The 19,704-nt window shown below is 42.7% G+C and overlaps 1 protein-coding gene across 3 annotated transcripts in view; it reads left to right on the forward strand.

The window, feature by feature from the left end:
- Positions 1-268: 268 nt before the first annotated feature.
- Positions 269-19,704, forward strand: part of LOC106600634 (phospholipid-transporting ATPase IA) — a 180,680-nt gene continuing 161,244 nt past the window's right edge. For all 3 annotated transcript variants that reach the window (XR_006769146.1, XM_014192136.2, XM_045714902.1), the window contains exons 1-2: positions 269-344; positions 463-572. Coding sequence is in view for 2 of the 3 variants with exons in the window: in XM_014192136.2 (XP_014047611.1) it covers positions 311-344; positions 463-572 (144 nt within the window). In the remaining variant the exon portion in view is untranslated. The remainder of the gene's footprint in view (positions 345-462; positions 573-19,704) is intronic.

Genomic DNA, 19,704 nt, shown 5'->3' on the forward strand with positions numbered 1-19,704 from the left:
ATCGCTAATGCATCTGTTATGTTGGGTGATACGCCTTACAAATTATTTCTGTATTTTTATATCATGTCATATAGTCTCAATTAGTTAGTAATCTAAAGATTTAAAAATAATTTTGCTAAAGCATTTGAATGGTCTCTTTGTTGATTTGATATGAGCCAGGCAGAAACATTTTATTTAGCAATCGGTTTACCCCCTGCATTTGAGATGGTACAGTCCATATTGTGAAGCGGCATCGTCCTTCCCGTTTCAGTTCATGTGAAAAAAAAAACGGTTGTCAGCGTCTTCATTCATCAATTCTATCTGTAAAGAGATGCAGGGACGACCAACGAAATCTCGAGTACATGGTTTGTCATAAGAAAATGAATGTTAGTACTAGATAAATGTGCCAGCATTTAAATATACGTTTACCGTCTGCATGAGAGAGGTTACTCTGTTGAATGTAGACTGGCTCTGAATTCCTAGACCGTAAAAATAGCCAGCTAACCGGCGGGAGAAAAGCAGAGATCGAGCTCTGTGTGGAAAGACGTCGTCCGTGCAGAAAACTATGTCTAATCTTCGCTCCCGAGTGGAGGGTGAGTAGCAACCTAGATAACCGGCTATGTGCATGGGTTAGTTAGCTACAATTTAGAGAAATGGCCAATGTATATCCCCTGTGAGATTGATATCGTTATTTTTGGTTATGAACAGGGCGCCTGTCTTAGCGCAGAATGCTAGCTAGCTAAATGATCGCAGCTAACTTTAGCTAGCTATTAGCCTATTATCCAGCTAAGTGAGCTGATTAACTAAACTGTACAACTACTGCTTAGATAGCTAGCGTTTTGACACAATAGTGTGGGAATGGGCCTCAATTCGGTTTCTGCATATGAGCATTCATGCACCCTCAAGCATCCCAATGGGTAGATTAAATTATGCTGAGTTGCAGGGCACAGGTATGCTGGACACTTTTTTTTTTTCGGATAAAAAATTGTTAATTACATCTGCCATGGAGCCCAGTTTCATAATACTACAATATGTCCCAGCTGCTTGCGGTAGTTTTGAAGTAATCACAAAAAACGCCTTATTTTAGGGCATTTTTCACCCAGCAGCTCCTAGTTCTATTCAACATGGCACCTTACCATAGCACCAACTCTCATTCCTAATGTTCTATTCCCTGCCCATTGTTCTGCTTCACAATAACATTGGCTCACATCAAATCAACAGAGACCATTCAATAGTTAGCAATTACATTTATCCAAGTAAACCTTGAAGGCTTAACTCTTGTAACTTAATATTAACAGGGTTAGGGCCACTTGGTGAGGGATATCACTGTAAGCCTGGGTACACATTGTGGTAACGTAAACTCACTCACTTTTGTACATCGCCTTGGGCCGTACAACTGTAATATCAATACCAATGTAAAGCACCATTTCTCCCCTTTCCAACAAAATTAATGACGAGACCTTCATGATGCCCATCTCTGCATAATTCAAGAAGGCAATGAGCTCCGTCGGGTCTTTTTAAAAATGTCGGGTGGTTAAATATGTTGTGAAGAAACAGGTTTTTTCACCCGATTTGTCCAACTAATCAACTTTAAAATGTAAATAAAACATAGAGTTTATGTAATGTCTCGTCACATACCTGTTTGAAGGTTTGTGTCGAATTTGAAGAGGGATTTAGGGCTGTGCTAACGTTAGCCACAAGTGAGCTGCAGCTGTTCTGGCTTTTGAGTGTCATGATGGCTCGCAGTAATGACGTGCAAAAAAAATGCAATTGGCACCCTAGCCATGAAATATTAGTTTAATATTAGCAATAATTATATTAATTTAGACAAATCATGAATAATGAAGTTGTCTTACAAGTGTATATGGTTAAGCATGATTTTAATCTGCGAGAGAAGGGCTACCCCTGCCTCTTTCGGCTGTATAGCACAAAATGAGTTGCAAATGCGCGCTGTACGTTACGTAGTGACATGTCACGATGTAACGTACAGCGTCAGAGGGGTCCGTTTTTTTCATCTTTTCTCCAATACTGTTAGTCCATTACCATGTCAATCAACGCTGAATCGAAATGTAGTAAACACTCTGGATTTTGATGGCAACAGTCACTCCAGTCCCATTCGTTTTCATTGCAGCCTCGTTTGAATGTCGCGGTTACGCACATTTGTAGGGAATGGGGTGAGTTTACGTTAGCCCACGGTGCCTGAGATGGCTGGTGCCTACCAGAGCATGTGAGCAGAGTTGAGTTGTTGGAAATGCTTGCACACTGTTCCAGTGCTCCATGTCCTTTCCTAATGCTCTACTCTAGACCATAAAAACCACTTTAAAAAAACTTTGAAACCAAACCATATGGATTTGAATGAAAAGTACTTGAATAAACATGAAAAGGTGAATGTAAGAAGCGAACATCATTTCAAATAGGCTACGTATCATATTAAACAGCATATAAACACTAAATAGGTCAGGAGTCAGACGGAGCCTAAGAAGGGTTGAAAATGAATTATTTAGGCTATATTATTTCAATTATTTCTAGGCTATAGCCTACAAAGAAATACATTGTGAAGCATTTGCAAGTGCGACACAAACGTATTAAATCATTATAGTCTATAAATTGTGCATATAGGCTGTAACTTACTTCGAATTAAATACAAATTAAACAAAAAATTACTTATTAGTGTCTTTGAATTCATTTTTAGAGTTTGGCCAGTCTGTGGCTTCAGGATCATGTGATGGTGCCTGGAGAGCCGGCCAGCAGCGGAGAATACCCTCTCCATACTTGCAAAGCCACTGGGGATGCTAAACACCCTTTTGGCCACTCTTGCCAGGCTGGGCAGGGATGCAGAGTTGTTTTTTGGTTTTTTTCCCCCTATAGGTAGGCCTAAAGGTATTTAGGCAAAATAAACAGTTGACAGTAGAGGTCGACTTATTAATCGTAATGGCCGATTTAATTAGGGCCGATTTCAAGTTTTCATAACAATCGGTAATCGGCATTTTTGGACACCGATCATGGCCAATTACATTGCACTCCACGAGGAGACTGCGTGGCAGGCTGACTACCTGTTATGCGAGTGCAGCAAGGAGCCAAGGTAAGGTGCTAGCTAGCATTAAACGTATCTTATAAAAAACAATCAATGTTAACATAATCACTAGTTAACTACACATGATTGATGATATTAGTAGTTTATCTAGCTTGTCCTGCGTTACATATAATCGATGCGGTGCCTGTTAATTTATCATTGAATCACAGCCTACTTCGCCAAACAGGTGATTTAACAAGCGCATTCGCGAAAAAAGCACTGTCGTTGCACCAATGTGTACCTAACCATAAACATCAACGCCTTTCTTAAAATCAATACACAAGTATATATTTTTAAACCTGCATATTTAGTTAAAATTGCTTGCTAACATGAATTTCTTTTAACCTGTTGGGTCTAGGGGGCAGCATTTGCACGTCTGGATAAAAAAAATGTACCCGATTTAATCTGGTTACTAATCCTACCCAGTAACTAGAATATGCATATACTTATTATATATGGATAGAAAACACTCTAAAGTTTCCAAAACTGTTTGAATGGTGTCTGTGAGTATAACAGAACTCATTTGGCAGGCAAAACCCTGAGACATTTTCTGACAGGAAGTGGATACCTGATGTGTTGTATTGACTTTAAACCTCTCCCATTGAAAAACACAGGGGTTTAGGAATATTTTGGCACTTCCTATTGCTTCCACTAGATGTCACCAGCCTTTACAAAGTGTTTTGAGTCTTCTGGAGGGAGATCTGACCGAACAAGAGCCATGGAACGGTGATGTCCCATTAGACACCTGGCGCTACTTCATGTTGGGTACCCTCGTTCCAATACGTTATAAAAGGCTATGCATTCGTCCACCTTGAATATTATTCATGTTCTGGTTAAAAAAGGCCCTAATGATTTATGCTATACAACGTTTGACATGTTTGAACGAACGGAAATATATTTTTTCCCCTCGTTCATGACGAGAAGTCCGGCTGGCTTACATCATGTGCTAACGAGACGGAGATTTTTGGACATAAATGATGAGCTTTTTTGAACAAAACTACATTCGTTATGGACCTGTGATACCTGGAAGTGACATCTGATGAAGAGAATCAAAGGTAATGGATTATTTACATAGTATTTTCGATTTTAGATCTCCCCAACATGACGTCTAGTCTGTATCGCAACGCGTATTTTTCTGGGCACAGTGCTCAGATTATTGCAAAGTGTGATTTCCCAGTAAGGTTATTTTTAAATCTGGCAAGTTGATTGCGTTCAAAAGATGTAAATCTATAATTCTTTAAATGACAATATAATATTTTACCAATGTTTTCTAATTTTAATTATTTAATTTGTGACGCTGACTTGACTGCCGGTTATTGGAGGGAAACGATTTCCTCAACATCAATGCCATAGTAAAACGCTGTTTTTGTATATAAATATGAACTTGATAGAACTAAAAATGCATGCATTGTCTAACATAATGTCCTAGGAGTGTCATCTGATGGAGATTGTAAAAGGTTAGTGTATCATTTTAGCTGGTTTTATGGTTTTGGTGACCCTGTCTTTGACTTGACAAAACATTACACACAACTCTTGTAAATGTACTGTCCTAACATACTCTAAATTTATGCTTTCGCCGTAAAACCTTTTTGAAATCGTAAAACGTGGTTAGATTAAGGAGATGTTTATCTTTCAAATGGTGTAACATAGTTGTATTTTTGAAAAATTTGAATTTTGACATTTATTTGGATTCAAATTTGCCGCTCTTGAAATGCACCTGCTGTTGATGGAGTGCACCACAGGTGGCACGCTAGCGTCCCACCTAGCCCCAAGAGGTTAACTAGGGAAATTGTATTACTTCTCTTGCGTTCTGTGCAACAGAGTCAGGGTATATGCAGCAGTTTGGGCCGCCTGGCTCGTTGCGAACTGTGTGAAGACCATTTCCTCCTAACTAAGACAGCCAACTTCGCCGAACGGGGATGATTTAACAAAAGCGCATTTGCGAAAAAACCACAATCGTTGCACGAATGTGCCTAACCATAAACATCAATGCCTTTCTTAAAATCAATACACAGAAGTATATTTTTTTAAACCTGCATATTTAGTTAAAAGAAATTCATGTTAGCAGGCAATATTAAACTAGGGAAATGTTGTCACTTCTCTTGTGCCACCTGGCTCGTTGCGAACTAATTTGCCAGATTTTTACCTAAATATGACATAACATTGAAGGTTGTGCAATGTAACAGCAATATTTAGATTTATGGATACCACCCGTTAGATAAAATACAGAACTGTTATTTCACTGAAAGAATAAATGTTTGGTTTTTGAAATTATAGTTTACGGATTTGACCATATGAATGATCTAAGGCTCTTATTTCTGTGTGTTATTATATTATAATTAAGTCTATGATTTGATAGAGCAGTCTGACTGAGTGGTGGTAGGCAGCATCAGGCTCGTAAGCATTCATTCAAACAGCACTTTCCTGCGTTTGCCAGCAGCTCTTCGCAATGCTTCAAGTTTATGACTTCAAGCCTATCAACTCCCGAGATTAGGCTGGCAATACTAAAGTACCTATAAGAACATCCAATAGTCAAAGGCATATGAAATACAAATGGTATAGAGAGAAATAGTCCTATAATAACTACAACCTTAAACTTCTTACCTGGGAATAATGAAGACTCATGTTAAAAGGAACCACCAGATTTCATATGTTCTCATGTTCTGAGCAATGAACTTAAAGCTTTTTAGCTTTTTTACATGGCACATATTGCACTTTTGCTTTATATTTACGTCATTTAGCAGACGCTCTTATCCAGAGCGACTTACAAATTGGTGCATTCACCTCATGATATCCAGTGGAACAACCACTTTACAATAGTACATCTATCTTTTTTGGGGGGAGTTTGCGGGGGGGGGGTTAGAAGGATTACTTAATCCTATCCCAGGTATTCCTTAGAGGTGTGGTTTCAGGTGTCTCCGGAAGGTGGTGATTGACTCCTCTGTCCTGGCGTCGTGAGGGAGCTTTCTTCTCCAACACTTTGTTTTTGCATTATTTAAACCAAATTGAACATGTTTCATTATTTGTTTGAAATTAAATTGATTTTATTGATGTATTAAGTTAAAATCAAAGTGTTCATTGTTCATTCAGTATTGTTGTAATTGTCATTAATATATATATATATATATATATTTGCTCAGAAAAATAAAGGGAACACTTAAACAATACAATGTAACTCCAAGTCAATCACACTTCTGTGAAATCAAACTTTTTTTATTTATTTTATTTAACCAGGTAGGCAAGTTGAGAACAAGTTCTCATTTACAATTGCGACCTGGCCAAGATAAAGCAAAGCAGTTCGACAACATACAAAAACACAGAGTTACACATGGAGTAAAACAACATACAATCAATGATACAGTAGAAAAATAAGACTATATACAATGTGAGCAAATGATGTGAGATAAGGGAGGTAAAGGCAAAAAAGGCCATGGTGGCAGAGTAAATACAGTATAGCAAGTAAAACACTGGAATGGTAGATTTGTTATTTGAAGAAAGTTCAAAGTTAAAATATAAATAATATGGTGCAAAATAAATAAATACAGTAGGGGAAGAGGTAGTAGTTTGGGCTAAATTATAGATGGGCTATGTACAGGTGCAGTGATCTGTGAGCTGCTCTGACAGCTGCTCTGACAACTGTCCACGTAGGAAGCAACACTGATTGACAATGCATTTCACATGCTGTTGTGCAACTGGAATAGACAACAGGTGGAAATTATAGGCAATTAGCAAGACCCCCCCCCCCCAATAAAGGAGTGGTTCTGCAGGTGGCGACCACAGACCACTTCTCAGTTCCTATGTTTCCTGGCTGATGTTTTGGTCACTTTTGAATGCTGGCGGTGCTTTCACTCTAGTGGTAGCATGAGATGGAGTCTACAACCCACACAAGTGGCTCAGGTAGTGCAGCTCATCCAGGATGGCACAACAATGCGATCTGTAGTAAGAAGGTTTGCTGTGTCTGTCAGCGTAGTGTCCAGAGCATGGAGGCGCTACCAGGAGACAGGCCAGTACATCAGGAGACATGGAGGAGGCCGTAGGAGGGCAACAACCCAGCAGCAGGACCGCTACCTCCGCCTTTGTGCAAGGAGGAGCAGGAGGAGCACTGCCAGAGCCCTGCAAAATGACCTCCAGCAGGCCACAAACGTGCATGTGTCTGCTCAAACGGTCAGAAACAGACTCCATGAGGGTGGTATGAGGGCCCAATGTCCACAGGTGGGGGTTGTGCTTACAGCCCAACACTGTGCAGGACGTTTGGCATTTGCCAGAGAACACCAAGATTGGCAAATTCGCCACTGGCGCCCTGTGTTCTTCACAGATGAAAGCAGGTTCACACTGAGCACATGTAACAGACGTGACAGAGTCTGGAGATGCTGTGGAGAACGTTCTGCTGCCTGCAACTTCCTCCAGCATGACCGGTTTGGCGGTGGGTCAGTCATGGTGTGGGGTGGCATTTCTTTGGGGGGCCGCACAGCCCTCCATGTGCTCGCCAGAGGTAGCCTGACTGCCATTAGGTACCGAAATGAGATCCTCAGACCCCTTGTGAGACCATATGCTGGTGCGGTTGGCCCTGGGTTCCTCCTAATGCAAGACAATGCTAGACCTCATGTGGCTGGAGTGTGTCAGCAGTTCAAGCAAGAGGAAGGCATTGATGCTATGGACTGGCCCGCCCGTTCCCCAGACCTGAATCCAATTGAGCACATCTGGGACATCATGTCTCGCTCCATCCACCAACGCCACGTTGCACCACACACTGTCCAGGAGTTGGCGGATGATTTAGTCCAGGTCTGGGAGGAGATCCCTCAGGAGACCATCCGCCACCTCATCAGGAGCATGCCCAGGCATTGTAGGGAGGTCATACAGGCACGTGGAGGCCACACACACTACTGAGCCTAATTTTGACTTGTTTTAAGGACATTACATCAAAGTTGGATCAGCCTGTAGTGTGGTTTTCCACTTTAATTTTGATTGTGACTCCAAATCCAGACCTCCATGGGTTGATAAATTGGATTTCCATTGATTATTTTTGTGTGATGTTGTTGTCAGCACATTCAACTATGTAAAGAAAAAAGTATTTAATAAGATTATTTCATTCATTCACATCTAGGATGTGTTATTTTAGTGTTCCCTTTATTTTTTTGAGCTGTGTATGTATGTGTGTATATATCTATCTCTATATATATCTCTATATATATCTATATATCGGCTGATTAATCGGTTTCATTATTTTTTTTTGTCCTCCAATAATCGGTATCGGCGTTGAATAATCATAATCAGTCGACCTCTAGTTGACAATGCATGTCAGAGCAAAAACCAAGCCGTGAGGTTGAAGGAATTGTCCGTAGAGCTCCGAGACGACAGGATTGTGTCGAGGCACAGATCTGGGGAAGGGTACAAAAACATTTCTGCAGCATTAAAGGTGCCCAAGAACACAGTGGCCTCTATCATTCTTAAAAGGAAGACGTTTGGACCCACCAAGACTCTTCCTAGAGCTGGCCATCCGGCTAAACTGAGCAATCGGGGGAGAAGAGCCTTGGTCAGGGAGGTGACCAAGAACCTGATGGTCACACAAAGCCCTAGAGTTCCTCTGTGGAGATAGTTGTCCTGGAAGATTCTCCCATCTCTGCAGCACTCCACCAATCAGGCATTTACGGTAGAGTGGCCAGACGGAAGCCACTCCTCAATAAAAGGCACATGATAGCCCACTAAAAGTTTACCCAAAGGCACCCAAAGGACACTCAGACCTTGAGAAACAAGATTCTCTGGTTTGATGAAATCAAGATTGAACTCTTTGGCCAGAATGCCAAGCATCAGGTCTACGGGGAAGCATGGTGGTGGCAGCATCACGTTGTGGGGATGTTTTTCAGTGGCAGGGACTGGTAGACTAGTCAGGATCGAGGGAAAGATGAACGGAGCAAAGTGCAGAGAGATCCTTGATGAAAACATGCTCCAACGTGCTCAGACTGAGGTGAAGGTTCACCTTCCAACAGGACAACGGCCCTAAGCACTGTGGTGGAATATTCTAATGAAGTTAGAGAGACTTTGTTTGAAGAAATGACAATCATCTTTATTCAACATTGATTAATTATTGCAGAGTGCTTAAAATCATACATAGTATACAGGGTCTTTATATAGCAGACCTCAAAATGCTTTGATCATGGCTGCCTCCCCCCATGCAGATTGGGCACCATAAACCACCCTGGGTTCATCCTGTCGTTTATCTGCACGGGGGGAGGGGGGGGGTATTTTACTCCTCCAGGCAAAGTTTCCCAGATGCATGGATTGATCCTTCAGGCTATCTCGATTCACACACACACCACATCTTACCTAAGAATGCAGGCTCAGTCTGACCGGAGACATATTTCTCAAATGCACCACTAATCGTAGAATGGAATGTGGCTGTAAAGTTTTTTAGCACCAAGCCATCACTTAATGAGTTGCCTGCCCAAGCTTTAAAAGACTCCTCTCAGTTAACTCATAAAGGGAGAGAGAGAGTGTTCTAAGAACCTTACTCTATTTCATAAAACAACAATTTATGGTGCATAAATATAACAACCTTGTAATTTTTCTACCATAGCACACAGCTAAGACAACGTGGGAGTGGCTTCGGAACAAGTCTCAATGTCCTTGAGTGGCCCAGCCAGAGCCTGGACTTGAACCCGAACAAACATCTCTGGAGAGACCTGAAAATAGCTGTGCAGCGATGCTCCCCATCCAAGCAAACATTGTCAAACATATACAGTACCAGTCAAAACTTTGGACACACCTACTCATTCAAGGATTTTCTTTATTTTTACTATTTTCTACATTGTAGAATAATAGTGAAGATATCAAATCTATGAAATTACACACATGGAATCATGTAGTAACCAAAAGTGTTAAACAAATCAAAATATATTTTATATTTGAGTAGCCACCCTTTGCCTTGATGACAGCTTTGCACACTCTTGGCATTATCTTAACCAACTTCATGAGGAATGCTTTTACAACAGTCTGGAAGTAGTTCCCACAAATACTGAGAACTTGTTGGCTGCTTTTCCTTCATTCTGCGGTCCATCTCATCCCAAACCATCTCAATTGGGTTGATGTCGGGTGATTGTGGAGGCCAGGTCATCTGATGCAACACTCCATCACTCTCCTTGTTGGTCAAATAGCCCTTACACAGCCTGGAGGTGTGTTAGGTCATTGTCCTGTTGAAAAACAAATGCTTGTCCCAGTAAGCGCAAACCAGATGAGATGGCGGATCACTGCAGAACGCTGTGGTAGCCATGCTGGTTAACCTGTCTGGGCTAGGAGGCAGTATTTTCATGGCGTTCTGCAAAAAACGTACCCGATTTAAACTGGTTACTACTCTTGCCCAGAAATGAGAATATGCATATTATTAGTAGATTTGGATATAAAACACTCTGAAGTTTCTAAAACTGTTTGAATGGTGTCTGTGAGTATAACAGAACTCATATGGCAGGCCAAAACCTGAGAAAATTCCAAGCAGGAAGTGGCCTGTCTGAGAATTTGTAGTTCTTCTTTTGATTCTCTATCAAAACTACAGTATACGTGGGGTTACGTTGCACTTTAAGGCTTCCATTGGCTCTCTAAAGCCTTCAGAAAGCGGATTGAGGTGTCTTCTGTCACTGGGCAGAGTATAGTTTCTCAGTGGTCTGCCTGGGGACAAAGAGATTGGATATGCGTGTTCACGTGCGCACGTTATTTCTTTTCCTCTTTGAATGAATACAACGTTTCCCGGTTGGAATATTATCGGTATTTTACGAGAAAAATACCATAAAAATTGATTTTAAACAGCGTTTGACATGCTTCTAAGTACGGTAATGGAACATTTTGAATTTTTTGGTCTCGAAATGCGCTCGCGCGTTATCCTTTGGATAGTGACCTGAACACACGAACAAAACGGAGGTATTTGGACATAACTATGGATTATTTGGAACAAAAACAAAATTTCTTGTGGAAGTAGCAGTCCTGGGAGTGCATTCTGACGAAGATCAGCAAAGGTAATACAATATTTCTAATACTAATTCTGAGTTTAGTGCGCCTCGAACTCAGCTGGTGTCAAAATAGCTAGCCGTGATGGCTGAGCTATGTACTCAGAATATTGAAAAATGTGCTTTCGCCGAAAAGCTATTTTAAAATCTGACATAGCGATTGCATAAAGAGCTCTGTATCTATATTTCTTAAAATAATTGTTATGTATTTTGTCAACGTTTATGATGAGTAATTTAGTAAATTCACCGGAAGTTTTTAGTGGGAATGCATGTTCTGAACCTCACACGCCAATGTAAAAAGCTGTTTTTGGATATAAATATGAACTTGATTGAACAAAACATACATGTATAACATAATGTCCTAGGAGTGTCATCTGATGAAGATCATCATTTACATTACATTTACGTCATTTAGCAGACGCTCTTATCCAGAGCGACTTACACATCATCAAAGGTTTAGTGCTTCATTTAGCTGTGTTTTGGGTTTTTGTGACATATATGCTTGCTTGGAAAATGGCTGTGTGATTATTTTGGTCTATGTACTCTCCTAACATAATCTAATGTTTTGCTTTCGCTGTAAAGCCTTTTTGAAATCGGACAATGTGGTTAGATTAACGAGAGTCTTATCTTTTAAAATGGTGTAAAATAGTTGTATGTTTCAAAAATTGAAATTATTGCATTTTTGAGGTTTTTTGTATTTCGCGCCACGCTGTTCCACTGGCTGTTGAATAGAGTGGGACGGTCACGTCCCACCTAGCCCATAGAGGTTAAGTGTGCCTTGAATTCTAAATAAATCACAGACATTGTCAACAGCAAAGCACCATCACACCACCTCCTCCATGCTTCATGGTGGGAACCACACATGCGGATATCATCCGTTCTCCTACTCTGCGTCTCACAAATACACGGCGGTTGGAACCAAAAAGCTCAAATTTGGACTCATCAGACCAAAGGACAGATTTATGTCCATTGCTTGTGTTTCTTGGACCAAGCAAGTTTCTTCTTCTTATTCCTTGAGTAGTGGTTTCTTTGCAGCAATTCGACCAGGAAGGTCTGATTCCTCTGAACAGGTGATGTTGAGATGTCTGTTACTTGACATCTGTGAGGCATTTATTTGGGCTGTAATTTCTGAGGTAACTCTAACTTATCCTCTGCAGCAGAGGTAACTCGGGGTCTTCCTTTCCTGTGGCGGTCCTCATGAGAGCCAGTTTCATCATGGCGCTTGATGGTTTTTGAAATTTTCCGCAAGTAATGATGGACTGTCATTCTTTTTTGGAACAATGTGTTGACTGCATTTGACCTAACACAACAGCATGCGACCTTAGTGAATCTAACGTCGAGGAACTATGTGTGCGCAGCCACAAGGGGGTAGCTGCAGCCCAATATGGTAACCGGAGAATTGGCGAGTGGGTGTGTCTAAAGGAAAGTAGTGGGAGTGTGGAAAGTAGTTTGTATGTCGAAAGTGCTCTGCTGTAGGTTAGACGGTTTGATAGAGCAGTGGGTTTTTTTCATTCTGTTTATTAACATTCAACTACCATACATTGAGCTGCCATATCGTGAGAGTTTCGACTTTTGTTTTGTCATATTTCACTGTTCGTTTCACACAAATAATTGTAACTTTTCAGTTATAAAACTGACAATTGTTTATTTCTTATTAAAAGTCCTGATGATGGGTGTACTGTTGCTTCATTCGTTGTATGCGTGCGCTTACTGTCACCCTGATATTGGCCCACGCCATTGCCGGACAGTAGTGCTTGTCATTCGGGAACGAAGGGCATTGTGTCCCGGTGTTGTTGCCGTTCATGCCCTCCCCATTGAGTAGTAGACTGTATGTATCAAGATGACATCTAAATGGTTATCAATATTACAAGCTGCTATCCTACTTGAAATCAAATCCTTGGAGGGAAAAAAAAATGTCCACGTTAGCTTTGCCGGCAACACCCAGTAAGAAGAACCTTGGGTAGGTAGGCACTTCGACACAACATCGGCATATCGACTTGTCGTGCAGCCCAATCAGCCAAGCAAAACGTTCTTGAGCGGCAACAAATTGGGCTGCAGCTACCCATACTTGAGAAGAGAGAGAGACGACAAACTGATTAAACTATAAAAAGGGACATTACATGCGGCTGAGTGTCGTTTCAAAATATTGCATGCTTATGAAATATGTATATTGCACATGTCAATATTATTATTTAAAACATTTTACTCCTTATTTCCTTCACAATTTCGTGGTTTCTGTTACGTTCTCCCCTCGGGTGTACTTCGTCTGAGGAGGAGACATAAATGCCTGTGCCTACGCACACAAGGTAAACTAGATGGAGGGGGAAGAAATGTGGAGTGTAATGAGCGGAAATAACCAGACAACAACCAGAACTCAATGTTAGCCCTTGGGGGATGTTTAGTAAAGTAATTAAGCAAACAATCTAAAACACCAGTAATAAAAATGTAAAAAACAACAACAAACCAGTGAAGGTAAGAGAAGAATATTTGGGATCGGGGTCCAAGTAATGAAAATAAACAAAAGGTCCCTCTTCTACACACCTAATCCTTCCTAACACACTACACTCTAAGCCCTAACCCACTTTCCTACCTGGTTCCAAAAAAAATACAAGGGTGACACCCGCCCGGCTAACCTAGTGTGTAAAACAATGGGTTATCTACGTGGGAATGTACACCCATGGGCAGATCTACCTTTTCCCTTCTCCAGGACCTAGGTAGGGTGGAGTACATCAGGAGGACAGGCTGAAACACAAACAAAGATAAATGAAAACAACAAATCATCAAATACTCAACTTGCAAAAAAAAAACAAGCGTGTGTCTCTCTCTCTCACTCACTGTCACTCTCACTCAGAGCTCACACGGCAAACAGTTATCCTCTCGTCAATCAGCTACAGCTGCCAGGACTCCGGACCGAAGCCACACCCACTATCGTCAGCCGCAACTCAGTACACCTGTAATGCCCAGGACACAAACACACTACAAAGGTAAATGGGGAGCAAGAAAAATGCGTCACACGTAACAGTATCCAATTGGTAGTAGTTAGTCTTTTCTCATCGCTGCAACTCCCGTACGGACTCGGGAGAGGCGAAGGTCGAGAGCCATGCGTCCTCCGAAACACAACCCAACCTAGCCGCACTGCTTCTTGACACCATGCACATCCAACCCGGAAGCCAGCCGCACCGATCTGTCGGAGGAAACACCGTACACCTGGTGACCTGGTCAGCGTGCACTGCACCCGGCCCGCCACAGGAGTCGCTTGCTCGCGATGAGACAAGGATATCCCTGCCGGCCAAACCCTCCCTAACCCGGACGACGCTGGGCCAATTGTGCGTCGCCCCATGGGCCTCCCAGTCGCGGCCGGCTGCGACAGAGCCTGGGCTTGAACCCAGAATCTCTGGTGCCACACACGTCAATATTGAAATGTGAATTTCATTAATAGTGCAGCCCTAATACCTGCGTATATCCTCCACCACTGGTCCTCGAGCTGTAATGACCATTATGGCCATGACCATTCTAATCCCAGGCCATAATAATAAGCCACGTCCCTATTTTCACTACAACAATTTGTTTGACATCAGTTTAGTTGTTTTGTGATGTTTTTATAAAGGTATCACATTCTTGTATGTCAGCTCAGGTGGTGCTGCTGCTTTGCCAGGTCCATAGGCGATTTCTTCAGTTTACCCTGAATGATACTGCGGTCACGACGGGCCATGTAGGGTAACACGTTTTAGTATCAACTCTATTGATACTGCATTTAATCTTCCCCGGTGTTGAAAGTCATGCAGCAATAATCTTTCATCCCAACCCCCCCTACTATAGCCCTAGCTAATACATTACCCCTCTGCCTCTTCCTATCATAAATCTACAGACATGGACGTAAACCAGCAATGCCCACAGAGATTAGGCTACACTAAGATATACTGTGTAATATTATACTATTAGTATAGCATTTCAAAACCTAGGCCTACACTGTTGTAATAAGGCTTTGAGGCTAGGCATACTATGTTTTTTGTTAATTAATTATGCATTGTGCGTGGAATTTTGGACCAACAGAACAGTTGGACAATTCGCCTTTCAGACATAAATGGAGACAGCATATTAGCTTAAGCCTTTAGGCTATTTATTCTGACTTTGTGTATTCCAATCTGTTTTTCTGAAACAATTTGTGGATAATGTCACACCCTGATCAGTTTCACCTGTTACACGGAACCCAAACCGGCTGCGCGCCTGCACGATCGTGCATGAATTTATTTTGTCCCCCTACACCAAACGCGATCACGACACGCAGGTTAAAAGATCAAAACAAACTCTGAACCAATTACATTAATTTGGGGACAGGTCGAAAAGCATTAAACATGTATGGTAATTTAGCTAGTTAGCTTGCACTTGCTAGGTAATTTGTCCTATTTAGCTAGCTTGCTGTTGCTAGCTAATTTGTCCTGGGATATAAACATTGAGTTGTTATTTTACCTGAAACGCACAAGGTCTTCTACTCCGACAATTAATCCACACATAAAACGGCCAACCGAGTTTTTTCTAGTCATCTCTCCTCCTTCTAGGCTTTTTCATCTTTGAAATTATATGGTGATCGGCATCTACACTTTTACCACGACAACCGGCAAAACATTTCGTCTTTCAATCACCCACGTGGGTATAACCAATGAGGAGATGGCACGTGGGTACCTGCTTCTATAAACCAATGAGGAGATGGGAGAGGCAGGACATTCAGCGCGATCTGTGTCACAAATAGGAATTACTTCTATTTTAGCCCTTGGCAACGCAGACGCCCGTTGGCGCGTGCGAGCATTGTGGGTGCAATAATTAAATAACATGTATTTCTAAATGTATTTTGCGACGCTCGCGCACGCAACGTGTCCGGTCTGGTCAGCATGTTATTGTCTCCACGCCCTCCAGGTGTCGCTTGTTATCCCTGGTGTATATATCCCTGTGTTTCCTGTCTCTCTGTGCCAGTTCGTCTTGTATGTTCCAAGTCAACCAGCGTGTTTTTCCCGTGCGCCTGCCTTTTCTATTCTCTTTTACTAGTCCTCCCGGTTTTGAACCTGTTTTCTGGGCTCTGTACCTGCCTGCCTGACCATTCTGCCTGCCACACTGTACCTCCACGACCATTCTCTTGACTACCCCTTTTGGATGTAATAAATATCAGACTCAAACCATCTGCCTCCCATGTCTGCATCTGGGTCTCGCCTTGTGCCCTTATCGATAATGATTATTCCGGTTGTTGTAAGTGACCACATTATCTACTCGTGAAATATTAGATATTTGGAAGGATATCAAAACACTTGTAATTTGGTTAGTGCAGAGCTATAAGCCTATTTAATTGACACAAACTGCAACATTAGGCTTCTCTCCTTATTGGACAAAAGGCTGTTAAAATGGTTTGCCATAGAAATGACAAGAACAGGTCTTGGTGACTGATTTCATAGTGATCGATACAGTTACATATTGGGATATTATTTTTGACGATATATCGCATCATATCGTTTTGACAATATCACAATATTATTTTTGTGCTAGTTGACTGTACCTGCACCAAAACTTATATTTTTCCTTCATAGCTTGTTCTCCATCTTTTTAAATAGGAAGCCAATTTTGTTTTCAGGACTTTTATTTCCATGACTGATCAAAACGCATTTCTCATGGCTCTCTCTTGTCCATCTGCAGCAGGCATATGGTGAGCAATATGTTTGGAACATCGAATCGCAATACATATCGTATCGGCACCTAGCAATTTCCAGCCCTACTGATTTACATATCGTTTTATTCTTAGCCTCAAGATGCAAAACAGGAAGGATTTCCCATGCCTGGTGGCATTTCCTTTCTGACTGAAAGGGAGAAAGGTGCCGGGCCCAGTTTTTTTTTTTCCCCGGTGGGCAACCCCTCCAGAATCCATTGCCCATTGTTCCGCCTTATCAGACCTCAAGATAAGACCCAGATGCAGACTGTTTGAAATAACAAATGCTTCTTTACGAAATAGGGGGCAGGCAGAGGTAAATAACAGGAACTAACAAGAAACGGGAGTACTGGAAAAAATGCTGGTAGGCTTCACGAGACAAGACAAACAGGCAACAGAGAACGCAGGTGTAAATGCACTAGGGATAGTGGGGAAGATGGGCGACATCTGGAGGGGGTGGAGATAAGCACAAAGACGGGTGAAACAGATAAGGGGACAAAGGTCTGTGAGACAGGTTTAATCCTAGACACATGAAAAGTGGGTTGTATACGGAGGGTACAGGGCAACAGAAGACGAACAGCAGAGGGGCTAAGAATCTTAGATGGGGAAAGGGCCGATAAAACGGGGGGAAAGCGTTGTCGCACAAAGGCCAGGGTCCGACGGGAGCCCGGGTAGCAGGTCAGCCTGGAGGAGTGGGTCCACTCCAGGACCGAGGGGACAGCATCAGGAACAAACGTGGTTATGAGTACAGGCAGGGGGGAAGCCAGGGTACTGTCACTCTGGATAAAGCGGCGGTTAAAAATGGGTGAATCCCAGGAAGCGTTGCAGCTGTACTCTGAAAGTAGGTTGGGGCCAATCCACCACCGCTTTCACCTTTCCGGGATCCATGCGCACATTCCCAGCGGCGATGATGTACCCGAGGAAGGGGATGGTGGAGTGATGGAATTTGCACATTTCCGCTTTCACAAAAAGCTGGTTCTCCAGGCGGCGCTGTAGGACCTGTCAGACGTGGAGCTCGTGTTCTTGGGCTGAGCGGGAGAAAACGAGGATATCGTCAAGGAAGAGGAACCTGTTCAACATGTCGCGGAGAACGTCATTAACCAGGGCCTGGAACACAGCTGAAGTGTTGGATAGACCAAATGGCATGACCAGATATTTGTAGTGACCACTGGCCTTGTTAAAGGCAGTCTTCCACTCGTCACCTCTGCACGGGCGCAGAGTTTTGTCCTTTTTTGCCACAAAGAAGAACCCCGCGGGGGAGGCAGAAGAATGGATACACCGTGCAGCCAGGGAGTCCTCGATGTAAGTCTCCATAGCCTTGGTCTCTGAAACCTGACAGTGAATACAGTCGTCCCCGGGGTGGTGTGGTGCCCGGGAGAAGGTCGATCTCACAGTCATAGGGTCGGGGTGGAGGAAGCGAAGTGGCCCGGGCCTTACTGAAAACCTCTCGGAAGTCCTGGTACTCTGCAGAATGGCGGAGAGGTCTGGGGCAACTTCCGGCAATGGGTGTAGCAGAACGGACTCCAGCCCATGATGGCACCAGCAGTCCAGTCAATGAGGGGATTGTGTCACTGGAGCCAAGAGAATCCCAATATCACCGGAAAGTGAGGAGACTTAATTATCAGGAATTGGATAGCCTCGCTGTGATTTCCTGACACTTGTAGGTTGATGGGAGTGGTGTAGTGCGTGACCCTGCCTATAGAGCGCCCGTCCAGCACTCTAACGTCCATGGGAATGGAGAGGGGCTGAGTGGGGATGCCCAGCTCGGACTCCAGTGTGGTGTCCATAAAACTCTCATCGGCCCCAGAGTCGATGAGTACCCGGAGATATTTTGACTGGTTCCCCCACAGCAGGATGGCATGGAGAGGGGTGTGAGTAAGGGGAGAGGGAAAGTTCTCAGTATGGCCCACCAGAGTACTTGCCCCTACCGGTGAGCCTGGTCTTTTAGTGGACATCAGGACACGAAATAACCAGTAGTTCCGCAATACAGGCAACTCTTCGTGTTAAACCTGTGTAAACGTTCGGCTGGAGACAACCTAGCTTTGCCTAGTTGCATCAGCTCGGGAAGAGGCAAATCGGCAGACTTTGGGGACTCTCGGGGGAACTCGGGTAGCCTCGGATTTTCTTGGAAACGGAGACGTCGGGGACTTCCGGGATGCCTCGGAGGCGAGGTGGAATCAGACCTCTCCTTCCTATGTTCCCGTAGCCGTCCATCGATCCAGATGTTCAAGTTGACGAGCTAATCGTTGTCTTTTTATTCTGTATCTATGGGTACAATCCAGTCATTTGTTCTAAATGTTTAATTGCCATGCTGGCTGGCAACATTATCCCTTGCTTGCTAGTAAGCCAACTACAGCTAACTTAGTGACGTCAAACAGTGCAGCCAGAATAACAACAGTAGCTGCATTTGCGATTGTTTAAGCTGTTTTCAAGTGACATTTATTTGGATACATCCATAACAATGAGCTAATGAGGCGCGATTTCGCCTGGCATAGAAAATGTGGTCTCTTGTCAGGACACAGTTGTTCAGAGGAGCTAACAACACGTTCTATACTATGGGACAGCTGCAAATCGAATTTGAATATTGAAACAATGTTGCAAATGTCAGAGACAGACAGCAAGGTTTATACACTGTTGAAAACAATGTTAGTCTAAAATAAATGAGATGTTTAGATGCTTTTTATAGTGGAGATTCAGTTTTAAAATTACCTGGTTGGGCTGATGAGACTGTGGATTGCGCAGTCAAATGGAACAGAGTAAATAGGCATTTTAACGTCATAGATTTAGCCGGTGGTAACTTGTGGAATAGACACCGTCTGGAATGTGGTTTTAACCAATCAGCATTCAGGATTAGAACCACCCGTTGTACAAATGGCTAACAATAGCTCGCAATGGAAAAAAAAATGTTTTGTTACAGACGAGACAATAACGTATGCACATAGCTATCTTGGCATTTTATCTCTTGA

Source organism: Salmo salar, chromosome ssa03 (genome assembly GCF_905237065.1).
Source record: "Salmo salar chromosome ssa03, Ssal_v3.1, whole genome shotgun sequence".
NCBI lineage: Eukaryota > Metazoa > Chordata > Actinopteri > Salmoniformes > Salmonidae > Salmo > Salmo salar.